Here is a 24708-nt window from a genome sequence, read left to right on the forward strand (position 1 = left end):
TGTTCATCCTACGTGCTCAGCGGGTGGCGCAATCTCAATAAGCTGCCGCGTAACTTGGCTGTGCGCATGTTTTCCAGCATAGAAAAAGTATTTTCCTCATTTGTAGAATTCTCTGGCGCAAGCGTCTGCGTGCGTCAAGCAGGAATCCTCCGTGTAGAACGTTAGAAGTGGGGTCGAGCGGGCGATGAAAGGGGGGGCTGCAAGCGTAGTTCGCTTAGCGATCGACCGCAGAAGACGGCCTGAAGGGAGGCGTGCCAGTCGGCGTGCAGAAATCCTGTTGCCTCGGCTGCTGCCGCATCAAGCGCATCGGCGGTCGGGACATAGTAGCCGTGGCAAACACCAGCGCGTCTTAGCTTATTCACAGGACCCCCCAGTTGAGGCATGCAGCACAGAAACGTGTGCTTAGGTTCGAATCGGGCACCGTGTGCAATTTTTCGTGGTGTCAGAGCGCTTCATTCTGTTCAGGCACCTTTTCCAGTCCAATATAGATATGTGTTCTGTCTTGAGTCACGCCCCTGCGTGTAGCTGAGGGAAGTCACACACATAGTAACGGCAGCAAACGGTTAGATAGCTCTTCGAAGTGGGTCAAATTATGAGAGGCATTACGCCAGAGGCTCTTTGCCTTTTTTCGTTGAATGAATCACAGCGGTACTTGGCGGGGCGTCTCCACAGTTGCTTCGCGCGCATACGAGAAACCAAACGCGCGCGCACAAATAAACGTCCCGTACGAGCTTCCTCAGTCGTCGTTGTGACAAGCCTACTAAGTCTATTCAACCCCGGATGTGCATTTTCGACGTAGCAGTAAGAATGCTCAGTTGTGCCTACGGAAGGCAGAACTCGATTGTCGGATTTCCGAGTGCGCATATGAGGGCTCTCGGTCCCTCACGTACCGGGAAGTCTAGAATTGAGCCTCGCTGTTTCGGACGGATATATTGCAGCTGGCCACTGCAACTGGCTTGAAAAGCAGAGAGGGGTGTTATTAGGCTCCGCTAAGGCCAGCTGCAACTCGGCGCTTGCACGGAATATTCATCTGGAAAGGCACTTGCGCCGACGACTACAACTCGAACTCTGCGAACTGCGCAAACTGACGTGTGGCCTGACATCCTGCTGCGAACTCAAGAGAGAGGGGATCCTCTTGAGGGCAAAGTGCTGCAGCATACCAGGTCTCGACAGACGTGGCTCAGCTGAATGCCCAGAATATTATGGCTTGCAGTTTGCGATGTGACACTATTGTCCATCGGAACGAATAAAAAACAAAGCATTCCTCGACGCGTTGTGAGAACTCATGTACGCAGAAACCGTGGCACCTGCAAATAGGCGCGTCAACTAGAAAAACGTGATGGCTGTGAAAGGGGAGTCTATCACGTCGCCAGCGCCGCAACACGCGCGCACGCAGATGCGTCAGAAAGCGCGTCGTATTTGCACACGGGCACGTTTCACGGGTACAGGACAGATTCGTCGTCGGTCCTGTATCGAGAAAGCTCCGTAAGGCGGCGTCTTCACCACATCGCTGAGCCTTGAAAATCAAAACTGCATAGTGGCTGGTACCCTTTCAAGCCCATGCAAATCTTTTTTCCAGCAGGTCCCTGTCGTTCGTTCTCTCCCCACTACTCCCTGAGTGTGTGTGTGTTAAGATTCAGCAGAACCAGGACGTCTGAAAAAACATGGTGTAATTATCCCTGTGTGTGCGGTCTGGGATGTTTACTGGTAGTTGGGGTTCACGACGCCCATCTCCACGTCACGCGAGACCTGCTGCTGGAGCTGAGAGTAGTCGTAGTGGGTCGGGATGTTCTCCTCACCGCTCAGCTGAGAGCCGTAGCCGCTCATCGTGCCGCCGCCGCCGGTCTGGCTGCCGATGCGACCCAGAGTGCCAACAGATCCCGCAGTCTGAAGAGGCTGGTACGCGGAGCCGTGGGGGCTCATCGTCTGGCCAGCGTAGTAGTCAGTGCCGGCAGCTGCTTGCCCGGCGGCGGGGACGCCTTCGGTGGGCATGATGTCGGTGTTGATGTCGCGGCAGTGGAGCTCCGGAGACCACTTGTCCAGCAGCGGCTCGAACAGGTACGCCCAGTAGCAGGCCGTCGCGTAGGCACCAGCCACGGTAAGGAGCATGAAGACCGCACCAAAGCCCGCGAAGACCATCAGGATCACTGCAGACAGACACGCGCACGTTCCAGCACAGCCACAGATGGAGGGAACGCGCGCATCTCTTCCTCGGCGACCAGCGACAGTGTGGAGGACCCGCGGAGAGACAGGCCTGCGCGATGCGAAGTGCCCGACTTACTGATGATGCCGGAGACGGAGAAGAGACCGAACATGCCCCAGGCGAGCTCCTCGTACGTGCCCTCATCGTGGTAGACCTCCATGTAGAAGAACGCCCAGCCGTAAGAGAAGAGCGAAAGGCCGTCCATGACATTGCTCACGGTGAAGAGGATCCACTCCGACTTGGAGACGTTGAACTTTGTCCACCAGACGACGGAGAGGTAGTGGTAGAGGTACAGGTACTGGACGAGACGCAGCATCGCCGCGAGAATGTCCAGGGTCACAGCCGCAGACAAGATCTTAGAGCCAGTTCGGAAACCCTTCGTCCACCTGTAGAGAAAAAAACATGCACAGTCAGGTGTCAGGAATGGAATGGAAACTCGGGATCGTCGGCAACGGCGCCTTCGCTTGGAGACAGGGGCTTTCATGACTTGTTGCGACTTGTGGAGCACATGGGAATGCTTTGTGATTCCTGTTTTCACAGATGGCAGTCGCTGCTGGCACACGAGCGAGACGCGTCGGGGCGACGGACACTGGTGGCATTCTCTGGATAGGTGCACTCACTTAGAGTCGTCGGCAACGAAGGCCTGGAAGAGGGCGAGGAAGATCGTGCCGATGAGGTAAATGCTCATGAGGACAACCATGGACAAGTGGAAGCCGTTGGACATGTCGGGGTAGGCATGGAAGGTGAAGACCCAGCGCCCACCGAAGGCGAGGAAGAAGATGCACATCAGGGCCATGGAGACGGACTTGAGTGAGAGAGAAAACCTGAGCAACTTGGTGGTGAGGAAGTGGATTATCGGAGTATGCTCCTCTCCACGCGGGCTGGGCTCGAGATTCTCCTCTTCGCCAGTATACACGGGCGCGGGCGCCGCAATGCTGCCCATCGTATGCTGTCCCATCAGAAGGCCAGAAGCCAGTCGGCTGCTCCCGCTCATCTGGTTCTGAGCGAGGAGAGTCTCGTCGCCTTCGACACCGAGGGAATACATTTTGCAGAAAAACGAAGGAGAAAGGGTAGGACCTAGACGGAAGACACAGAAAAGAGACGGACAGAAACCGGAACCGCGAAAATGACGCGGCCTCACACAGTCTCACGACGAGCGCGCGCAAACAGAAACTACCACTGGTGGATCTGGTTCCTTTAAGACATCGAGCACGCGCGAGTTCTGCGTCCTTCCTTTTAGAGTTCTTTCTACATCCGTCGGAATGGAGACAGTTTTGTTCGACAACGTGCACTCCTGGCAGAAATAGAAACACGCGCCGCAAACGCGCAGCGAGAAGACAAACGAATTCTGGGACAAGACAATGCACAGAGCAGCGAAGCAAAGAAACAAGCGCACGCGACCGCCCCGACGACGGCGAGGCCAGACGCCCGCAATGGCGCGCCAGGGTCTTTTGCGTAGCTTTCCTGCGTAGAGAGAGCCCGTCTGGCAGATCGATCCGCAGACCAGCCACCGAGCGCGGACGGGCGCCGCAAGCTCCGCCGCTGCTGGGAAAGAGCTGCTGAGCGGCCGCGTAGCTCGAGAGCGCTGCGATTTCAGAGGCTGGAACGAGAGGGGGCGGCGGAAGCTGCTACGGTGGGGTGGGCGGTTTGACCAGAAAGCCTCAACTGAAAAGGCTGACACCCAAAGATTTTCCTCGCAAAGGCAGTAGTAGTAGTTACGACTTTCCGGGCTTTCGGGGGAGGAGGCGCAGGCGCACAGTTCAGCCGCCGCTGCTCGCGGGTGGCTGGACTAGACCGGGTGGCAGAAGAGACCTCGTTGCAGATGTCGTCGTCCTCCAGCCGTGCGCGGAAGCGAGTCACGTGCGGTGACTTTTCCGTCCTGACGAGGCTGTGCCCAGAATGCCTCCAGTTCCCAGTTCTGCATGGCGAAAGCCTCGGAAATGACGCTGCTCGCTCTTCCAGTCGTGCATGGCGCTGCGCATCTAGACTTTGCAGTCTCTAGAAAGACGTGCCGGACGTGGGCAAGGCAGGGGGCATTTCAGCGCAACTGCAAGTTTGAAGGCGTCTTTTGAGATGTTCGGCTGATTCCAACGACCGGGCACGTGAAGGCTTGCCAGGCGCCAAATCGTGGCGACTCCATGAACTCAGAGGCATCACGATGCACTAAGACCAGCCTGTAGAGACGGACACTGGGCGCGTAGACGCGAAGGACGCCGTGCAGGAAACCCGTTAGCAGACATCGGCCCGAGAGTGCCTCTCGCATCACCAGGACAGGAGAAAAGCTCTGTATGTTTTGTTTGCTACAGGGGTTTGCAGTGTGACACCGCACGTCTTCACGGCTGAAACCAGCCAAAGTCCCGTCAGTGGACGTAGCAAGTACAGCCTAGTGGCGGTCCTCGATGAAGGGGGCAGTCGTAGTCGGCCTTCCACAAAATCGCGCGACTCTCAGGAATCACGGATGCTCGAAGGCAATGCCTCTTTTCCTCTGTATGATAAAAAAATTCTAGCCCACCTACAGCGCTACGCAGGCGAGAATTCCGGCTGTGGAGGGCACCGCCATCCGACGAGGCAGGGAGCCGGTTGTAGCTGGGGCCTGTCACATGTGAGCAAGAGCTGCGGGGCGTAGTAGTACAGATAACAAGAAACACACTCTGCGAATTCAAAAGGAAGCTTGGTACAACGCCACCTAGGTGCAGGGATGATCGCTTCCGGAGTCAGCATATTGACACGACGAGCAAGGTGTACCGACTTTGCATACCATCGTTCTCATTGCACTCGCGCAACGTAGGACTATGGTGACACTGTGGACTTTGCCATCGTTTTTTTTTGCCCGCATCGTTGAGAAGCAGTTGTAAGTTGAAGGTGGGATCTTCAGGCCTTGACGCGTCTTCTCCAAGCGCTGTGATGGCGCATATATATTCCGGTCACATGCGTCGTCGGTGGAATGTTTTGCATCCTGCGGAGAACGCTACACAGCGCTTTCGTTTCTGGTAGTGGCACGCGATTCGGCCCCAGCTGAGGTGCATCTTGAAGAGGATTACATGTGATTTCACGGCTTCCAACACGAAACAATGTGACGCGGTTACTGTGAAGTCATGCAATCTCCCGGTGCATGGCTCGTAACGGGGCCGCCCCGTCCAAAGAACTACGGGAAAGTATGTTGGAGTCTCATGACCGAGGCTGCAAGCATTCCTTCGAGGATGTGCCGTGTCCGTTGTGGTGGAGCTTCCAGTGCCAGGGTCGCGCTCTTCGGAGCCCTGATTCTTCGATGGTGGTGGACACATCTGCAGAGGGAAACACGGGCTCGTACCTCGGTGCGTTTGCGCAGGCGGCTCATCCCTGCTAAAGTATAGCAGCAGTCCACCGACAATGGAAACGAATCACCAGGCAAGGTTGCCTCCCTAGAATGAACCTTCGTACCTCGTGCTGGGAACCACGCCGCACTTTCGCCCCGGTGCTAAACAGCATCTACTCAATATACCACGTAGCGAATTCGGCAAGTATACATTGCATTAAAGACAATAAGTCTTGTACAGCATTTCTCTGCTGCGACAGCCATACAGACTTTCGCATTTGCAGTGCTCCTGCTCCCCCCTGAAAAGGCTTAGCGGCACTATGCAAAAACTGAACTGTGCCACCACAACTCAATACACAGACAAACGTGCCGATACCTGAGCCCAGCGATCCAATGCAAAAGCTTGCCTGATGTAGCTGTGCCAGAAACACTGCGGTATACTCCTTTTTCTCACGGGAGGGGGGGAGGCGCTTTTCGTCCACCCATCGTGCGTCCCCTCGGCAGCTCGTGCGAGAGTCTCTGAGGTGCAGAACTGGCATTGCCACTGGGTCATGCTACCGGCGTGCGATTGATTTCAGCTGCGCTCCAACCGCAGGAGACTTTTGTATCCGAAACTTTCTCCAAAGTTTAAAGTCAACACCTGTGCTTCGTTTCACTATCCCCCTTCACCCTCCTTGAACGTGGGGTCTCTTCAAAGAACGAAGGGTTCGTGCAGTGCTCCAGTACGCTCGGGAAAGGTTGAGTCGCCACTCTGATTGGTCAGTAGGTACGCGCAGAAGATTGATCGTCCAAGCGTACGCGATAAGGACGTAACTACGTGAGGAAAGGTTCGTAGTCCCTTGAAGAGCGCGCTCTATCAGAGGGAGGCATGCGGCAGCGACACATGTTTCGTCGCTACACAAAAGAGCTAGTGTAGACTTCGTCGACTGGGGGGTGGTCACCCCATCTCAGCTGACGAGCTGAGTGAGAGAGAGTGTACAGAGAAACGAATGGCTGTGACCCGAATCGAATGCAAGTTACTGTTCTGTTGCATTCCGGAGTGCTTGCCGTTCCAGAGATCATGCTTGGGCAGAACTGTGATAAAGCTCTTGCGCAAGCTTGAGAACCAAGCTCAGCATTTCCGCCATCCGCTACCGTGCATGGAAAAGGAAAAGGAGCGAGGCCGGGCAGAGCGGAGCTCCTTCCACCTGCCAGGATGTGAGTGAGGCACTGAGCGGAGTTTGTCCTGTGACCCAGCAACGCGCCCGACACGCGCCTAGAAAATTCGCTCTTATCCGCGAACGCGGAGACGCGACAAGCTATCTGGTAAGCTGTTGAGGCGACGCGTCGTGACTCCAGCCTGCGGAGGGTTGCTGCTAAACGTGGGTTCGAAGTGTTTGGAACTACTATTCGCGCCGGCGGCCGAGGATCAGCGCCAGCGGCTGCGACACCTATTGGAAACAACGCCGCAGTTTCCTTACTACCACAGTGAAACATGGCGCTAGCCAAAGAGCATGTTCTACACACAGAAAAAGGGGTATCTATCGGAATTTGCCATAGAATACACCGATCACGCAGTTAGTCATTCTGAACACACGATTGCTCACTTGTGTAAAGTTACACGCAACGGCTACCGGAGCTGTTCATGTATCACACCGGCAAAACCCAGAAGTGCTGCTCACATGTGTGAACGAAAAGGTTGCCGATCCTCGAAAAAAGACTGACCATCTCGGCTTAGCACAAAACGAAAAAAAGAGACCCAATAACTAAAATACATGCGGGAACAAGCGCTATCCTTGCAAGGTGTCGATGCTCGCGCTAGCGCGGCGAGAGTTGTGATGCATCGGGCGCGGGCGGAGGTAGCCTTTTTCTGGGGGATTCGCGTGCATTTTTTCGCCGTGCTGAATGATGCTCAGCTTTTCGAATGGATTCCCTGAGCACGGGCGACTGTTTTAGCTCCCTCTGAGCCGAAAGTGTCTCTCTCAAAGTCTTTTCCAGGTGATTTCGCGTTAACTGCATTGAGCCCTATAGTTTCCCCCCCGTCACACCGTAGGGCGGCTGTTTGTCAGGGGCTTTTCACCACTTCCCCTCTCCATTTGTGCCTTCCCCATCTCAGTTTGGTGTTTTGAGCGCCCTACGCCGTTCGTGCATGATCAATTGTCGCTTCCCCAGCTTCACCGCAGACACAGCTGCATGTGATACTTCAATTATCACCCCATCACGCTGAATAAATCGCGTCAAACCACCTTACGCTTCAAGAACCCGTGCACATTCGCTGCATCTCTCTGTTTCGCCGGGGATGTGTCGCCTCTGTTCTCTCCACATCTTCAGCACATCTTTCTGTGTGGGCTCATGTTCTCAATCTGTTCTCCCCTTTTCCTCCTGTCATTTCACTCATTTTTAGGCTCTCTCATTACCAGCTTCCTACGAGCCACTTCTCAGTGTCACCGGCGTCTCTCTGGATCTTCCCTCTGTATTCTGCTCGCTCGCTTGAGCTACTCCCCTCTCTCTGTTGCGTCCCTGCTCCCTCGTCGTTCAAAACACTTCTCCGCAGTTTGCCGGCCTCTTCGCTGACTCTTTAATGCTACGGTGATTACCCTGGGCTTCCTGCGGCTCGACTGCTTGCCTCCTCTCGCTCGATTCCCGTGGTCTGCCCAATTCTTCGTCGGCCTCCTTTCTCCAGTCTCTCGTTGAGAACGAGAGTGAGAGATTGTTGTTTTCCCGTTTCGCATTCGCCTGAGCTCGAGTTCGTTGCGAGGCGCGGCACTGCTTGCCACACCCTCGCAGTCCTCTGCCTCCCACACATCGGCAAGCGCGAGCGTTTGCTGTTCGTTGGCTGTTCGCTGAGAGCGTCTTTCTGCCTTGACTGGCCCCAGTTGTCTTCTCGCAAACTATCAACATGATGGACTTCAATAACGAAGAAATTCTGCCGAGCTCTTCCGCCGGTGTGGAGGACGCAGACGCGTACCTGAACTCGCCGCCGACAGTCGTCATAGACAACGGCTCTGGTTAGTGCTAGTAGTGCCAAGCTGCTCCTTACAAACTCGCGGCTCGGGGCTGAAAAATCTACACCGAAACATCGCGTTTACGTACGCACGCGTGTCTGTGCGTAGGGGCCTGCGCATGCGCCACACAGAGGGTGTGTTTGATGTGCCGCGGTTGTTGGATAGCCGGCGGCGGCCTCGAGCGTCTCTTGGGTGCGATTGATGAGGTGGATCATTGCGATTTTCAGGTGTGTTTCAGCTTCTCGAGTTTGGACGCTTCTTCGATTGCGGCCTTTCATGCGTCTGCCCAGGCTACATGAAGGCGGGACTCTCCTCGGACGAGCAGCCGTCTGTCGTCTTCCCCACCATCGTCGGGAGACCGCGCCGTCGGTTCGCCGAGCTCTACGCAAAGGGCGACGGCGCCGACGGCTCCAGCGCCGTCTTCGTCGGCGAGGAGGCGATCGCCAACCGTCACCACCTGAGCTTCACGTACCCGATTGACCATGGGCACATCGACAACTGGGTCGACGTAAGTGCCCAAGCCTCATCTATTCAGATTCATATGTATATAAATATATACATATACATGTATATATGCATGTATATGCATATATATATATATGCATTGGATACGTGCACGCGTGTGTAGGGGTGTGCTTTGTGACTACGGAGATTTTTCGTGGTTTCAGCGGCGAGGAGGGAGATTCCAGCGACGCGTTGTATGACACTGCTGAAGCAGCTGCCTGTTTTTTTTCTCAGATGGAAGAAGTGTGGAACAAGACGTACAGCATGCTGGGCGTCCAGCCGAGCGAGCACGCACTGTTGGTGACTGAGCCGCCGCTCTGCTCGCTGCGCCACAGAGAGAAGATGGCGGAAATGTTTTTTGAAACCTACAACGCACCTGAGCTCAACATATCCGTCACAGGGCTCATGGCGATCTACGGGTAAGCAGCGAGGGGAACGAGGCAACATGAAAATCGGGCGGCGGGCTCCCTCGCCCCGCTGTCGGGCTTGACATCCCATCGGTTTCCGCTCCGGATCTGGCAGGCCTCTCGACTCTCTCTCCAGCCTAGATCCCCTCTCCTTCTGCAGCCCTCTCCCCCGTCCGGGGGCCGCGCCGGCGCGAACATGATATTGAATCCAGTACATTAGAAGTTCTTAGAAATACTTTTGGAATCAAAAATTCCGAATAAAAGGGGATTTCACTGAAATCTCTAGTTTCAACTTAGTGTACACGCCGGCGCATGCGTCGTGTGGTGGTCTCCGCAGGACCGGCAGAACGACCGGCTTCGTGCTGGACATCGGCGAAGGCATTACTCAGTGCGTTCCCGTCTTCGATGGTGAGCAAGACGAAAAAAGAGGCAGCAGCGCGAGAGGATTGAAGACAAAGGGTCCTCTACACACTCAGGAGTGTGTCTCCCCGCGAGCCGCGCTGCTCCGCTCGCCTTTCCTGTCTCCTCACTCTCGAGATGCACATGCACATGCATCCATACATATACGTATATACGTATAATTGTATATATATGTACTTGTACTGGGGGCTGTAGATATACGCAATTATGTATGTTTTCTAAGGAGAAGGCGAGTTCGCAGAAAACTTGAGCACGGTTCGATGCGCGTGGGTCTCTTTCGCGCTGCAGGCTACCTGGAGAAGGCCTCTGTGAAGCGAAGCGACTTTGGCGGTCAGGAGCTTCAGATGTACTTGCAGAAGATTCTCTGCGACATGGGCTATCCCATGACTACGCGCGATGACTACGTGAGTGCAGCGCGGGGACAAACGACTCAGTCGGCGGAGAATGCGAATGGGAATACGCAAAGTGAGGGAGGGAGAGTCAGATCGCGTGCGAGGAGGGCGACCTCTGGGTTGCCTCTTCTCTTTTCGCAAGTTTTCCTCACGCCGCGGCCTGCGCGTTAGGAGTCAGAGTGTCGAGCAAGAGAGCCGCAAGGCTTACAGCTCAGGGGGCTTGTGTGTGCTGGGTTGGGGATCCCGTATCGTTGGCGACGCGTAATTTTTGGCTTGCGTTATCTTTGGTTTTCTCGCGTGTGCAGGAGCACGTTCGCGTCATCAAAGAGACGCTCTGCTTCTGCTCGCTCAACCCCGCAGGTAAAGATAGGCCGCGTGGGTGAAACAGCCCTCAGAAGTGAGATTTTGTGGAACCGTTGCTGCCCCTGTGGAATTCCGCTCTGCTATAGGTGCCTTTAGTTTCGTTTTCCCTTTTTGTTGTGTCTCCCCGCGCCTCAACACAGCTCAGGCACATGTATATAAATATATATGTATATATATATACTGCATGCAGCACGAGCGCGGGCGTAGAAGATGGTGTCTGCGTTTCGGCTGTAGCTTCTGTGTCGCGTTTACGGTCTGGAGTGGTGATTTTCGTGTCTCGTTTACAGAGGACCAAAATCGGGAGGACTTGGAGAAGACGTATCACTTGCCAGACGGCCTGACGCTGCGCGACGGCGTCACCACGTAAGCGGGAAGGAAGAACTCTTTGGAAAACAAAGAGGAACGTTCAAGAGAGCGACGTATGCTCGACGTGAGCGAACTGTGACGCATCTGAAGGAAGAGGGGCTTGGGCAGCGCAACGGGAAGACAGGAAGCATGTCGCGAAGGAAAAGAGACCACAACGCGCGGAGGAAAATTTTTCGGCAGCTTTCTTTTTTCGAGAGCCCACGAGGAGGGCTCCAACGCAGGACGCTAATTTTTCGTGTTATGCTGATTTTTTGCCGATTTATGTCGTTTTTTCCTAGGGAGGTCACCCTCGGTCCAGAAAGGTTCTACCCCCCGAGGCTCTCTTCAATCCGCAGCTCTGCGGGCGAGACAATCCTTCGCTGATCGACCTCGTCTGGTCGTCTATCATGGTAAGTTAAAAGCAGAAGGACTCTTGGCGCCTGCTCATTCTGCTTTGCTGAGACTCTGAGCAATTCTATCCTTCCTTCGCTCTGACGCGTGTCGGCGACCCCCTTCACGTGCCTCAGAAGGGAGACGCTTTTCTCCAACCTCTTGCTGTTTGGGAAGAGTGAAGAAGCGCTGCTCACGCTTCCTTGGAGGCTTCCTGCATGCGAGGTTCCGGCCTCTTCTTCTCCTTCTAGAGACACATCTCGGCGTTGGTCGCGTGGAGGAGTGCTCAAGATGGGGCCGCGCTTGATCGATCTGTATTCGCAACAAACTCAGAAGAGAGTGCGGACATATAGACCTCATATATGAGACTGATTTTTGGGAAGGAGCGGCAGGCGTGCTTCGGGAGGGAGATCTCGCGTCGTAACGCTTGTTGAAAAATACTTTTTTGTGCTCAGGCGTGCCCGATTGAAAGCCGAAAGAGCCTCGTCGGAAGCATCGTCCTCAGCGGCGGCTCGTCCATGTTCCCCGGATTCCCTGAGCGGTGAGTTGTCTGGCGCCTAAAGTCTCTGGATGTGCCTCGAAGTTTTGCAGAATGCAGACAGACTCCACAGGACACTGAGATCCCTACACAACTGTTTGCATATAGTTGCATTTCTGCATCAGTACTCAGACAAGGTGACAGAGATATCCACGTCTGGGTTACGGGACCCTCACGTGTGCGGAGCGAGTGCTGTTGAAGGCGCGGCGGCCTCGCAAGTCTCCGTCGGCGCTAATTCACGTATTCACACGCCGGTGCCCTGAGGATGAGGCGTGCTTCGCTTCAGGACATATATATATATATATATGTATGAATATATAGACATGATAATATATATCAATATCAAAATGTATGTACCTACATATATATATGGCTGCTTGTGTTTTTGACGAGTATCTCGCGAGATCCGCGTCTGAAATCCGTCGCGTTTCGTTTTTTTTCAGTCTTGAGCAGGAACTGAAAAACACGTCGCCGCCGCAGGCGCGTCCCCACGTCCACGTGCTGAGTCATCCGTCACGGGGAAGTTTAGTATGGCAGGGCGCACGGCTCTACTGCCAGCCGGCGATGCGCCCGATGCAGGATCATCTGTGGATTTCGCGACAAGAGTGGGACGAAATCGGCATGAAAATCGTCGCCAAGAAGGTGCGTCTCTCGTCTGTAAAGGAACAAAAACCCCGCAGGTCTCACCAGTGATTGCTGCTCTCTCAGAGACACGTGAAACGCAAATACTTTCCGCCTCTACAGCCAGCTCGTGCTGCAAGCTTTTCCGGCGTCTCCCTTTTCACGCTGAAGACGCTGATGCACATATATATATATATATATATATATATATATATATATATATATAAGTATTGGGACATGTGCCTTTCTGGCGCAGATCCCGCCCGTCACCGAATTCCTTTTTGTCTTTCCAGGCGTCTGCCTGTAGGGCGTGTTAGATTCGTTTGTGGAGTTCTGCGCGACGTGTGCGATATCTGCCACACTGTTTTTTGAGTTCGTCTGCGTGTGTGCATGTGTCGCGTTCAGGCCGCGCTGAGAATCACCTCCTAATGAAGGGAGGGCTGTCTTCATTCAACTCTGAAGAACTGTTTGCTCTGGAGCGATGCCGTTGTCGTTCTCTCGCTTCGAAAAGGCGAAGTGGAAAGGGTACAGACGGCAGACCAGGGCACGCGTGAGCCGAGCTGAAGGAGGATGCGAGAGCGAATTTGAGAGAAAACTTCAAAGAGAAGGAGGACGCGAAGAAAGGCAGCGACGAGCGGGCGATGTAGAACTTGAGATGCACTGAGTTTGAGGTGGAAGCAAGCCGCTAGAAAATGTGGAAGAGAGGGAGAAAGAGCGGGAATCACACACAAGCACAAGATAGAGCACAGCTCGTGTCTTTGGCCTGACAGGCGTTGGTGCTGCCTTCTTGATGAGCAAGGAAACTTACTGCGTGCAGACATTTTCGGATTATCAACCCGCGGTTTTCAGTGCTGCGGATGTCTCTGCACACGCACGCAGTGGACACCGCGAATCGGAAAAATCCGTTCCTTCTCACGTGCGGAGACCCCGCTGCCTTGGCAGCTACACGCACATGCATGCATACATATATAAATATATATATATATATATGTTTATGGGCCGGCAGTACGCGGATTGCCATATGCAGAGGTTGTTGATACCGATGTTGGAGTGCAGTAACTTCTTGCCGCAGAAAAAGACAGTGTACGCCGCATAGGGGCACGCCGGGAAGCGTATCCATGCATATTCGCGCGGGGGGAGGATAAAGATGCACCGAAATTCGACACATCTGCGACGCAGAGAGCGTCATATCTGGCTTTGCTCAAACGTATGCAGTTAAACACTTTCGAGGTATGAGAGATGTGCGAGACGCATTCGAGAGGAGGGCGCACTCAGACGTCAAATCCCACACGGAAGACGCATTTTGAACACTCTCACGCAGGGGTTAATTGAGAATAGGCGGTTCGTTTCCACGAACAATAAGAGAATCGGCGGGGATGGATGACTCAGGCGCCTAGCGGACGCGCGAAGCTTCCTTTGCCAAAGGCCTCACCCTGACGAGAGACATTTCCATTCCCCTCGACAGACGTCTTTCTCGGCAACTCTGACGGAGACAAATGCAGCTCTTCGCGCGCACTTTAAGTCTATATATAATATTTGCACACATGCACGCAATATATATGTATGTTCACATATAAATGGTATATATATATATATATATACATATACTTGCATATTACTTGATTGCTACATGGAATTAGAGCTTATCTGTGTGCTTGTGGACCGGCGGTGGCTGAATCAGTATCGTGTATATTTCTCTTATGCCTTTCTGTTCCTTCGGCATTCTCAATCGGTGCTGCCTTCTGCGCGGACACCGCCTGCAACGATATCGTAGGATCTCTACACATAGACTTTCGTATGCATGTGCTTCAGTATATATTCAAATACTTTTACTATAGATATCCATGAATACGGGTTGTCTGAGTGTTTATGGCTGGAGGATAAGCAAAAGCATAGACTGCCGCAACAGAAGATAAAAGCGTCCTATCCTGCTCCCTCTCTTCACTCGCGTCTTTCTCTTTCCTTTCCGCTTGCTGCGCTCGACAAGCTGCCGCGGCGAAAGCGCCGAGAGAAAGGCGGGGACGTGCGCATGCGGAAAAAGCGCCATTTCCGTTCCGAATGTCGTTTTAAACATCTCTACTCGGTCGCTTGCTGCCCGTATTCACTGCTTTTCTTTTTTCCTCACTTTTTTTGTTCCAGTTGCATGTCTCTTCACGAGGCTTCTTCGTAGCTTACGAGCCTCAGCGTGAACTGCATGCCACCTAGCGTTTTCTCTGGAAGGACTTTTGCAAGATTAACAGAAGCTGGCTTGATTTCGGCATTGGGCAGCATCTTTTGCTCTCTTCTTCGTCTGTGCTGTTGTCGTTTTTCTGTCCGTCTTGGCGTTCCATCCTCTTCTGTTTCCTCTTCGCCATCTCATGCGGCTGCGCTGGCTGCACGGAGCGAACCGCAATCTGGCACAGCCGGCCTAATTTCCGTCTGACTTCCTTCATTTTCCCCTTTTCCTGGTATTGCTTCTCTGCGCTTCTCAGCTAGAAGCTCGTGTTTTCTGTTTCCTTTGACCGAACTCTCCTCGCGGCGTCTTCCCTGCCTAGCAAACGGCCCTGCACATGACCGGTGTGGCTGCTGGGCGCCTTCGCTTCCCCGTGCCTTTTCGGTGACGTGTAGTTTGCGCTCTGTCGTCTCCGCGTTTCGTGTTTTCTAGTCTCTCCTCTGCAGTTCCTTTGCCTCGCCTCTTCCTTCTTCCCAGTAAGAGACTCGCTTTCCTCGCTCGCACGAATTGTCTTTTCTCGCCTTCTTTCCCTTCTCGGCGTCACGCACGCTGTTTGGCTCTGCTGAATCGGTTCTCCTGTCAGCCATCGGCCGCCGCCGGCAGCGCGCTGTGCCGCTCTCCCCTCGCCGGCGTTGCACGCCGCGCGACACTCAGTCGTCTACTCTCGCTGCCTCAGTGGGGAGTCGTCCGCTGGCCGCTTCTGTCTCGTCTTCCTGCGGCTCCGCGGGCCGTCTCTTTGTCGCACAGCCCCGCCTGGGTCGCGCGTCTCGCCTGATTCTCAGCTGTCTGCCGGCGGGTGTTTCTGCTGAGCTTTTACGTCAAAAAGCTTGCTTTATGCGGCGAACGATGCACTCGCGCGCCGTCGGTCTCCACTCGCTCTCATATCGCTAGGGCACGCCGCAGAGCCGGGCACGGGAGACGAAGGGAGGCGCATTCTGCGTCAGCGAGCAGCTCGCCGGAGGGGCAGAGGATAGGGAGAACCCCGAACGCGCACGCCTGAGTCAACGCGGAAAAAGTCGTCGCCATCGCGTGCGCCTGCTCGCGGTTTCGTCTTCCTGACGCGAAAAAGAAATCACGAAGCGGGCAGGAGGGCTGTTGGATGGAAAACAAAGGAGGAGCACGAGAGAGAGAGAGAGCTGAAGACAGGCGCTTTCGCAGACGCCACAGCCCCTAGCAGAGGGTATTCAGGCCAGAGAGAGGGCGGCGCTTTGTCGATTTCAAGAGGCGAGAAGGACAAAATGCTGGGCGGTGCGGGGCCTCCGTCCTCAACTATTCCTCAAGCTCTGGAAGGGAACTGGGTTTCCGCAGTCAGCTTGACGCGCCGCATGCCGCCGAAATTCATCGACCGAACAATCGCAGGAATTCGTGAGTCTACCCCGCGTCTATCGATTCATCTCTATCTGTAACTATCTACATCTAAATATCTATATCTATATCTATCTATGTCTGTACGTGTCTCTCTATATCTATCTATACATTTAACTATGTGTTTAACTATCTATATCTATCTACAATTAGCCATCTATCTGTGTATATGGCTGTCTATCTATCTGTATCTGTCTTCATCCATATCTACCAATATATCTCTAACTGTCTACATGTGAGTATTTCTGTGGTCACACATAATCGACTATTCTTGCCAACCCTCCGCTGCGTGGCTTCGCGTCTTTCCTCTGTCGGCCTCTTAGAATCCCTCAGGTTTTTCCTTCTACAAACTTCGGTCGCTGGAGTTTGTCTTTTGCCGCCCTCAGAGGGTCGCGCATGTCTTTTCTCCTTCCTCTGTGTCGGTGGACTCTGCGCCCTCTGTATCTGAGTGCGCTGCGTCTGTGAGGCGTTTTCCTCGCCCCCTTTCGTCGCTCCAGCGTCTTCTTCTCGTTTTCCTCCCTCGGGCGCGAGGTCCAGAGGGCATGCCGCCGCGCCTTTTGGCCTTCTCGCCCTGTCCATTTGCCGCCTGGCGTTGTATTGTTCCATATTTTCCGAATTTTTTCCGAATTTTTCTCTCTACAGAGCACCTCTGTCCTCGGCTCCGCGTCGAGCTCCTCACGCGCGTCGACCGCAGACTCGGCATCTGCTTCGATCCCGAGGTAGGCGCTGCGAATTGCAACTGCGTACATATCGCATCTGCATGTCTTTTAGCACATTATGCGGTATTAAGAGTGGTACCGTCCAAAACATTCTCTTTGGCGTGGTGCATGCTTAGTAATTGGATGAACATCTTCAAAGCTCTAGGAACTATAGTGTCTTTGTTTTTTCGATCTCAGCGAACCACCTCTCGCTCAAGACACGTTGTCCGTGCCTTGTCTCGCCCTCTCGCCGCCTCCACATCTATGGCTGCGCGCCTGGGTTTACGAACGCTTGCATCTCAGAGAATCACGCGCCTGCATATATATATATATATATATATATGCATATAAATGTATTGTGCTGGTGACTATTGCGTACGCGTGTGTGTCAAGAGCCTCATGAGGCATGCTCACATGAACCGTAGAATTGTTTGTGCGTACCAGTTTGCACCCGTGGAGATGAAGGAGCAAGGAGCAAACTGCCGTAGCCGCGTCGCTGTCTGTTTCTGTTTTGTAATATCCTCTCGTTGACTTCGCTGGAGTACTCCCTCACGCGAGACGCAACTTATCGCAGGCGCGATCTGACGCAGCGGCGTCGTCACTGCGTCACCTGGCGCTTCCAGATCTCCATCAAGAGTGCCTGAATCCACTTTCATTTTTTTCTGTCTAGCACGTGCGTTTGAAGGCGACTGCGCGACGCGTCCCTAAGCGCGACGCGTGTATATCTGAAGGGCGCTGTGCGCGGACGCTTCAAGGTCCTCTCTACGCGCACAAAGTTTTGCAATTCCGCAGGTGCATCCGGTTGGAAGGAAACTGTTTGACGCTGTTTTCGCTTTCTGCAGGCTCGAAAATACTTTGTTGCGTGCGGGTACAATCAGCACGGCTCAGCGTTTCGGTCGCCATGGAGCAACACCTACATCGAGAAGGACTCAGCGGGACCCGCAGCCCCCCGGCGTTTCAAGCCGTAAGTGCAACTCGACTTTCTCGTCTCACCTCCTTCTTCGTTTCCTCCCCCTCTCTGCGTTCAATGGGTTCGCGAGTCCCACGGGGTCCGATCCTGTAGTGCCTTTTCCCTCTGTAGTGGCTGTTTTTGCCTCGCGGGTGTGTCTCTTTTTTGTCTGTGTCTGTGCCCTCCCCTGCGTCCGGAGTTGGTCTTCCTCGCGGTCACTTCGAGTCGGCGAGGCATCACACACCCCTCTCATGCGGTATGCTTTTCTTCTTTCCGTGTTTTCTCATTTCTGTAAACCGCTTTTTTCCTCCGCAGAGCCGACAATCTGCGCCACTTGGAAAGCGCCTACAACCAAATTTTCGACGCATACCGCCACACGTAGGCGCACCTAGACGGGAGTGCACTGTGAAAAGAAAAGAGTATATTTATAGTCGATTCGGCGACTGGTCCCTGCGCAGAACGAACCGGAGACAAAGAGGTTCCTTTTTTCCCTTTTTTTTTCCTTTATGTGCGCATGTTGAGAATGTTTGAAATGACCAAGCGGAGAGGGCGTGCAGACTGCTACACACGAGGTGATCTGCAGACACACACTCATGTGGAGGACACATGAACAAATACGCATACATTAGTAAAAACATGTACATGTGTAAATATGTGTGCAGCGGCGTCTGAGGCAGACATACATGCATGTGCAGCCAACTTGAAAAAGAGAAGATGTGAGGCGCATGCTGTCATGTGACTGGATGTTTTCCTCAGCTACTACGAGGGCGGCGTGTCTTCTGTGTACCTGTGGTCGCTACCTAGCGAAGACGGGTTCGCAGCGGCTTTCGTCTTGCGGCACGGTACGCCTTCGAATCCAGTTTTCTTTTTCGTTCGAACCAAATTTTACCTTAATCGAGTTGTGTTTTTCGTTCGGATCAAATTGTCTCTCCATCGCGACCTCACCAATTATGTGTCGGCGTGCGTGTCTCTGCGTAGTTCGACTGGTGCTTTGAGTTCTTCAGCGGGTTTGCCTTTATAGACTGACTCTTTCGTCCATCGAAACACATGCATCTACATATACATACGTGGGGTATGTATTCACTGGAGACGCGTGTGGTTGCCGAGCTTTGGAGGCAGGCGCTCAAAGAGAGGCCTCGTCTGTCGGCGTCCTCGTCAACACGTGTCTCCAGGCTTGTGCACGCATCTGTAGATCTCCATCCAGGAGCGATTTCTCTTCGTTGTTGTGGTCGCATGAGCAGCTCTGGATGGCGGCGCGAGCGGAGATGGGCCGCGAGGTTGCTGGGAGTCGACGCACGTGGCTGAAGTGACGCAGTCTATTTCGAACGGTAAAAAAGAAAATCTTTTTGCAGCTTTGTCTTCATCGGCTCCACGGCTCTCTCCTCTGCGTCGACGCCTTCATTCTCTTCGCCGTCTTTTCTTCTGAGACAGCGTGCGCCTCGCGTGCCGTCGGTTGCCTCACTTGTATCGCCGCTGCGGCGACGTGTGGGTCTGTTTCCTCTGATTGTTTTCTCGACGTCAACGCGTCCACGTCGCTGACTCTTCTCGCTTAAACACTTCGCCGCATGAGCGTTCGCGTATGCATGTGGGCACGTATGTAGCCTTACACATCAAAGTATACGAATATATATAAATATATATACCTATACATATGTATACACATATTTACATGCGCATGTGTTTTGGGGGTTCGCTAGTGGTATGCGTGTCTTTTTTTCGACTATTTTCTTCTTCAGTTTACTACCGCCTGACCTCCACGGTGATCTTGAGCGTAAAACCGCCGCGGGGCTCGAACGCTCACTTTTACGGCGGCGCGATGATGACTCGCACGGTAAGCGGTAAAGGAAGGGGCGGTGGTGCAGCGGCGATGAAGGGAGATACAGAAACAAAACAGAAACAAATAGAGAAGCGAGGAGGAAACTGCAGACACAGCGGCGCCGGCAGCCGGAAGGAAGCGGAGAGCGCAGCGAGGAGACAGAAGGACGGCGACGACGGAAGAACAAAGGAAGGGCAAGAAACACCCTATGGTTCCTGGCTTTGCTTGTTTTGGAGTCGAGTTCCGTGTGCTGTGGCGAGGGCGAAGAAGCTGCAGCGACACCTCTGCGGAGTTGTCGATGCACTCGCGTTCGATTTCTTTTCCGCTTTCCATCGAAGTCTCCCGTGACGTGCACCGAGAGTCTGTCTTCTCATGTTTTGTACCAAGCAGGCAGGAAGAGAAGAAGGTCATATCTACGCCATATGTCGTCTCGTTGTCACATCTTACGTAGTTACCTTATCGTCTCTGCACAAAGGATGTGCGCTGTGGTGTTGTATATTCAAGTCGACTACACATAGCCCTTATAGTTTCAGAAAACTCAAGAGGACTCCTGTTTGAGTTGGATGTCTATTCTTTTTTCGCGCGCAGAGCGAGCAGTCGCAGAAGGCTGAGATCAACGCGTCGCCGGATTCTCCGCCGCACATCGGTGTCATTGGTCCGATGATTGAGACGATGGAGGAAAGCATGCGGACTGCGCTGGAAAGATGCTACTTTGCGAAGGCCTTTGCGGTGAGTTTTTGAGAAAGTGCCTTTTAATTTTTGACAGCCTGAGAAAGACTGTGGAACGCATCTCTCCGCTGCTACACAACACTTTTCGCCGACCTACATATATTCCCATATATATATATATATATACGTAGAGCTTTTCCCTAAATATATGTGTATGAATATATATTTAAATCTATTTCTTTATCCATGTATCTATTTATATATATATATATATATGGCAGGATGAAGCTGCGGCAGAGCGTTCCACCCGTCAAGGGAAAGGCACCCAATCGTCCCTCTCGTGGGCAAGCTTTTTCATCCGCACACACATATTTTCGTGTATTTTTGTTTACAAATTCTGCTTTCCTGCTTTTTCAGATTATCGATGACACGGTCCAGCCAGAAGGAAACTTGATGGTGAGCGAAGAAAAGGAGGCGGGGAAGGAGACCCTATTGTCTCTCAGTGCCTCTGAGCGTTTCTTCTCGAGTGTGTCGCTCCTCATTTTGCGTGCCGCTTTGTGTCACCTGTCTCCACTTCGCCGGCCGTTCGTTCTCTGAAATGCTGCGTCCTTGAAACTGGCGTTTTCGCCTGTTTCCACTTTTTTTTTCGGTTGCGCTCGCGCGGCTTCGGCTTTCTTTCCAGTGCCTTTCGTCGTTTCGTCGCTGCGTGGTCACAGAATCACGAATAATCGAGAGCGGCTCGGTTCGCGCTTCCTCTCAGCCGTCGCTTTTCGGCTTTTTTGTTTGTCTTCAGGGGGCCGAGCCCTCTTTTTCTGCCGAGCTGCGGTCTTCTCTGAGCTCGCTGTCTCGGGGGCTCTCCGCGGCGTCTGCGCAAGAAACCGGCGAAGCCTGAAGACATGCGACTCTCTGCTTAACTCGTTCTGCGGAAAGCGGAAAAACGACGAAGAAGGCGCCGACTGCCTCTCCCACCACGCAGAAGAAAGTTTCAGTGGGAAGCAGCGGCCGGCTGTCGAGGGGGCAGTTCGGCCGCGTTGTCGGGGCGCGCCTGACGTCTGCAGTTGAACCGCTGTTTCGCATATATATATATATATATATATATATATATATATATATAAATGTATGTTTGTATATTAGCATGCGCTAGTGCGTGCGCAGATGCGTTTTGCATAAGTGGAGCAAGTTCTGGATACAAACGTGCTTCCTTCCGGCAGTCCGCCTCAGGTGAGACTCCAACTGCGCCTTATATATGCATATATATATTTATATATATGTGTATTTATGTGTGTTTATCTGTAGGAATAGATATTACGCATATGAGATATTGGTTAGTGGGGGTGGGTCTTGGGCCGCTTGCGCAGGTATCGTGTGGTGTCTCTGCGTCCGTCTGGAGGCGTAGGCTCCAGAACGACAGCGACGCACGTTTTTGTTGGAAAAGGTTTCTCATCGCCTCGATGCGCTTTTTCGTTTCGCTGCCTAAAATCGGGGTCTCTCCTCGCCGGCGGATTGCGTGCCAACCCATATATATATATATATATATATACAATCAGCTCACTTCCAAAGAACAGCAACGTCTGCGGGGCCCTGCAGCGACTGCCCCACTCTCAAGTCGATGCTTTCAGATCCACGCGCGCGCCTCCGTTTCGGGCGTACCTTGCGGCCGTCATATAAATTCGAGGTGGAATGTACTGTGGACCAATCTCCACATGATTTCTAAAAGAGCGGATCCGGAGTTCGTCTGCGGTGGAAGTTTGGGTGGGGGGCTTTCTGTAGTTAGCAGGGCAGGCCTCCAGCACGCACTTCTGAAAGAGACACTTCGCTACAGGCAGATTCCGATTCAGCTGGAACGGGGATCTAGAAACCGTCGTAAGCGTCTTCCGTCTCCTACTCTTCGCGGAGTAACAGACCGGCCGAGCGCGACTCGTGCACAATACCTGCGAATATATATATATATATATCCACATCTGTGTGTATATATATATGTGCTTCCTGATAAAGTAACGGCTTAGACGGCTTAGCTGCATATATGTGGGGGAAGGTGCAGCTGCGAAGATTCTCTCGCTTTCCCCATGACTCACGGAAACGCTGCCTTGGGCTTCAGTTACACACCTACAGCAGGCAGATCTATTCACATCCAGAGATCTGTGCGTGAGGTGAGATGATGGGAAGCTTACGCTTCAGCGGCCAGCGGGTGCGCCGTCACATGACGACCCGCTTCTGCGACCAGGAGTGCCCGCGACGCTCCCTGCCTATCGCAGATGACTCTACCCTTTGACGCACGCTACTCCCTTCAATCAAAGCACCCTCTCTGCTGCGGAGCCTTTACAGTTAACCAGTTGGCTCAGATGCCTCTGTGTCTGTTCGCGTTGCTGTTTGAAACGACTTGTAGCTCCGCCTTTGCAGATGCGCCTGTTCTGAGATAGACTGCGACAAAAACGTCAAGTTCGAAAGCGAGAAAGCACGTGGAACTAGGACCCTCGCGCCTGCAGGCCAAACATGAGCCCGCCGTACTTTTTTTTTGCCAAGAGCTACACGCGGCCGCAGAGCCTTGCTCCAGAGAGAAAGACCCGCCGTCACTCGGTCCTCTCGCGCGACGCAGCAAGTACGCGCGGCGTGTAGATGCCCAGCACTAGCGCTGCGCAGCTGGTCATACATCTCTGGAAGGGGGAAATAGCAAAACCGCCCTCCGCGCGAATCTCGAGCGCGCACACGAAACAGCAGGAGCTCGACGCCTCTTTGCGCCTTCTTCATCGCCTTGGGTTGCTGGAGCCTCGGTGGTCTCGCGGGCTCCGCGACCGGGACCGTCTGTCCCTTTCCCGCTCTCTATCTCTTCGACTGGAGCCCCCAGATCTCGACGCGCCGGCCGAGGAGTCTCCCCCTCGAGACCTCCGGTTCTCCTCGCGGCTCGGGCTCCTTCTCCTCGCCCGTCGCCGGCTGTCGCTGCGGCTGCGGCTGCGGCTCCTTCGGCTCCGCCGCGACCGGCTTGGGCTCCGGCTTGACTCGCTCTCTGAAGACGAAGACGAGGAAGAAGAAGAAGACGACACGAGCCGTCTCTTGGGCGCCGGCGGGAAGGCCAGCTTCACGCCAACAAAGTCTCCCTCTCCGAAGCTGCTTCCCGCCCCGCCCCCGAAAGCTCCGCGTACGCCATCTGTCGCGCATCCGCTCTCTGTGGCATCTGCCCCGCCTTGCAGCGAAGGGCCTCGGCCGCCCTCCGCCCCCGCCGCGACCGCGTTCGCATCCGGCCGCCCCCTCGCTGCCGCCTCCACGTGGGCTCCATTCCTCTCGGCTCCACCGGCCCCCAGGGCCGACCCGGCCGGAAGCGCCGCGGACGCGGCCGACTGTCCCTGCCGCAGGGGCGGGGGCAGCGTCGCCGACGGCGAGGGAGGCCCAACATGCGCAGCGCCTGCTGCGCCTGACGCGAGACCGCCGGTCGCTTGCGCCTGCGCATGCGCGCCGTGCTTCCTTTTTCTGCGCCCGAATTCGTCGAAATCCTCGTCGTCGGAATCGTGGCGCCTGCGGTCTGCGGGGTCTTGCAGGTCAAAGTGCCCTCCGCCGCGTCCCGTCCGCGGCTCGTCGTGGGTGCTCGGCTTGGGAGCGCTGCAGATGTTGCAGGTGTTCCTTCTCGCCCAGTTCACGTTCCCGCAGTGCGTGCACGGCCAGTCGCCCTGCTTGAAGAGCCCTGGTGGGCCCCCCAAGTTGGGGATGTCCTTCAGCGGGTCCCCGGTCTTTGGCTTGTTCTTCCCGCATCGGTTGCACCGCGTCCGCTTGGAAAAGTTGATGTTCCCGCACGCGGGGTCTTCGCACTGCCAGTCGCCCTCCTTCCGGACCCGCCCTCCGACCAAGTGGGGCGGGGGCGGCGCGGCTGCGCCTTGGGCTCCACGGCCGCCGCCGCCGCGGGCCCCGCGCAGGCTCGGAGGCCCGCCACGGAACGCCTGCGCGTCTCCGCCCGCGGTCGGAAGCGCCGCGTCGCCGCCCATGTAGCCGCCAGCCCCAGAGTGCGGCGAATGGGCCGGGGCGCCGGAGCCGTAGAAGCCTGCAGAGGAGGGGTAGCCGCCGCCCACATCTCCGTCAGAGACTGGGGGCCCGCAGCCCCCCAGCGGCGCGTACATGGGTGGTTGAGGAGAGCGGAAGGCGCGGCGACTGCGCGAGGTACGGAGAGAGAACCAGAAAACGCGGAGAGCAAGCGCGGAGGCTGGCGAGGAGGGGCGAACGAAAGCTCGCGAAGGACGGCAAGCCCAGAGTGAATGGCCCCGAAAGGCCGGCAGACAAAGACAGAAGGCGCTAGACAAAGGGCTTCAAACAGCAGAGCAAGGGGTGAAAAAGCGAGTGAAAAGGAACGCGTAACCAGGACGAAGCACCGCGGCGAAACGAGAGCACAGACACGCGGATCCTGGTGGCGTGTGCGTCAGCATGTGCGCCGGAGAATCGGCACTTTGCACAATAAGGCGCTCCTGTGTGTGAAGGCGAACTCAAAAACGGAGGCGGGTGTCTAGAAAACGCGCTCGAGGGAAAGCGGGGACGAGCGTGAACGCGAAAACCG

General features: G+C 54.5%; 4 protein-coding genes across 4 annotated transcripts; 2 read left to right on the forward strand and 2 right to left on the reverse strand.

Annotated features, from left to right (window-relative positions):
• Window positions 1-1701: 1701 nt before the first annotated feature.
• Window positions 1702-3248, reverse strand: BESB_039950 (multi-pass transmembrane protein; the record flags this gene model as incomplete). Its single annotated transcript, XM_029362581.1, has 3 exons — window positions 1702-2147; window positions 2282-2589; window positions 2824-3248. 3 exons carry the CDS (start codon window positions 3246-3248, stop codon window positions 1702-1704), a joined length of 1179 nt encoding a protein of 392 aa, XP_029221546.1.
• Window positions 3249-8376: 5128 nt separating this feature from the next.
• On the forward strand, window positions 8377-12891 carry BESB_039960 (actin like protein ALP1; the record flags this gene model as incomplete). Its single annotated transcript, XM_029362582.1, has 11 exons — window positions 8377-8485; window positions 8773-8990; window positions 9221-9405; window positions 9731-9801; window positions 10102-10217; window positions 10511-10565; window positions 10856-10931; window positions 11233-11323; window positions 11759-11844; window positions 12285-12483; window positions 12868-12891. The coding sequence occupies 11 exons, from the start codon at window positions 8377-8379 to the stop codon at window positions 12889-12891; spliced, it is 1230 nt and encodes a 409-aa protein (XP_029221547.1).
• A 3021-nt stretch (window positions 12892-15912) lies between these two features.
• BESB_039970 (putative F-actin-capping protein subunit beta) lies at window positions 15913-20243 on the forward strand (the record flags this gene model as incomplete). Its single annotated transcript, XM_029362583.1, has 8 exons — window positions 15913-16039; window positions 16682-16758; window positions 17580-17701; window positions 18002-18064; window positions 18443-18528; window positions 18928-19014; window positions 19423-19517; window positions 20091-20243. 8 exons carry the CDS (start codon window positions 15913-15915, stop codon window positions 20241-20243), a joined length of 810 nt encoding a protein of 269 aa, XP_029221548.1.
• A 2672-nt stretch (window positions 20244-22915) lies between these two features.
• On the reverse strand, window positions 22916-24277 carry BESB_039980 (ran binding protein; the record flags this gene model as incomplete). The annotated part of the gene is made up of 1 exon (XM_029362584.1): window positions 22916-24277. The coding sequence occupies one exon, from the start codon at window positions 24275-24277 to the stop codon at window positions 22916-22918; it is 1362 nt and encodes a 453-aa protein (XP_029221549.1).
• Window positions 24278-24708: the final 431 nt, after the last annotated feature.

Source organism: Besnoitia besnoiti, chromosome II (genome assembly GCF_002563875.1).
Source record: "Besnoitia besnoiti strain Bb-Ger1 chromosome II, whole genome shotgun sequence".
NCBI classification, from domain to species: domain Eukaryota; phylum Apicomplexa; class Conoidasida; order Eucoccidiorida; family Sarcocystidae; genus Besnoitia; species Besnoitia besnoiti.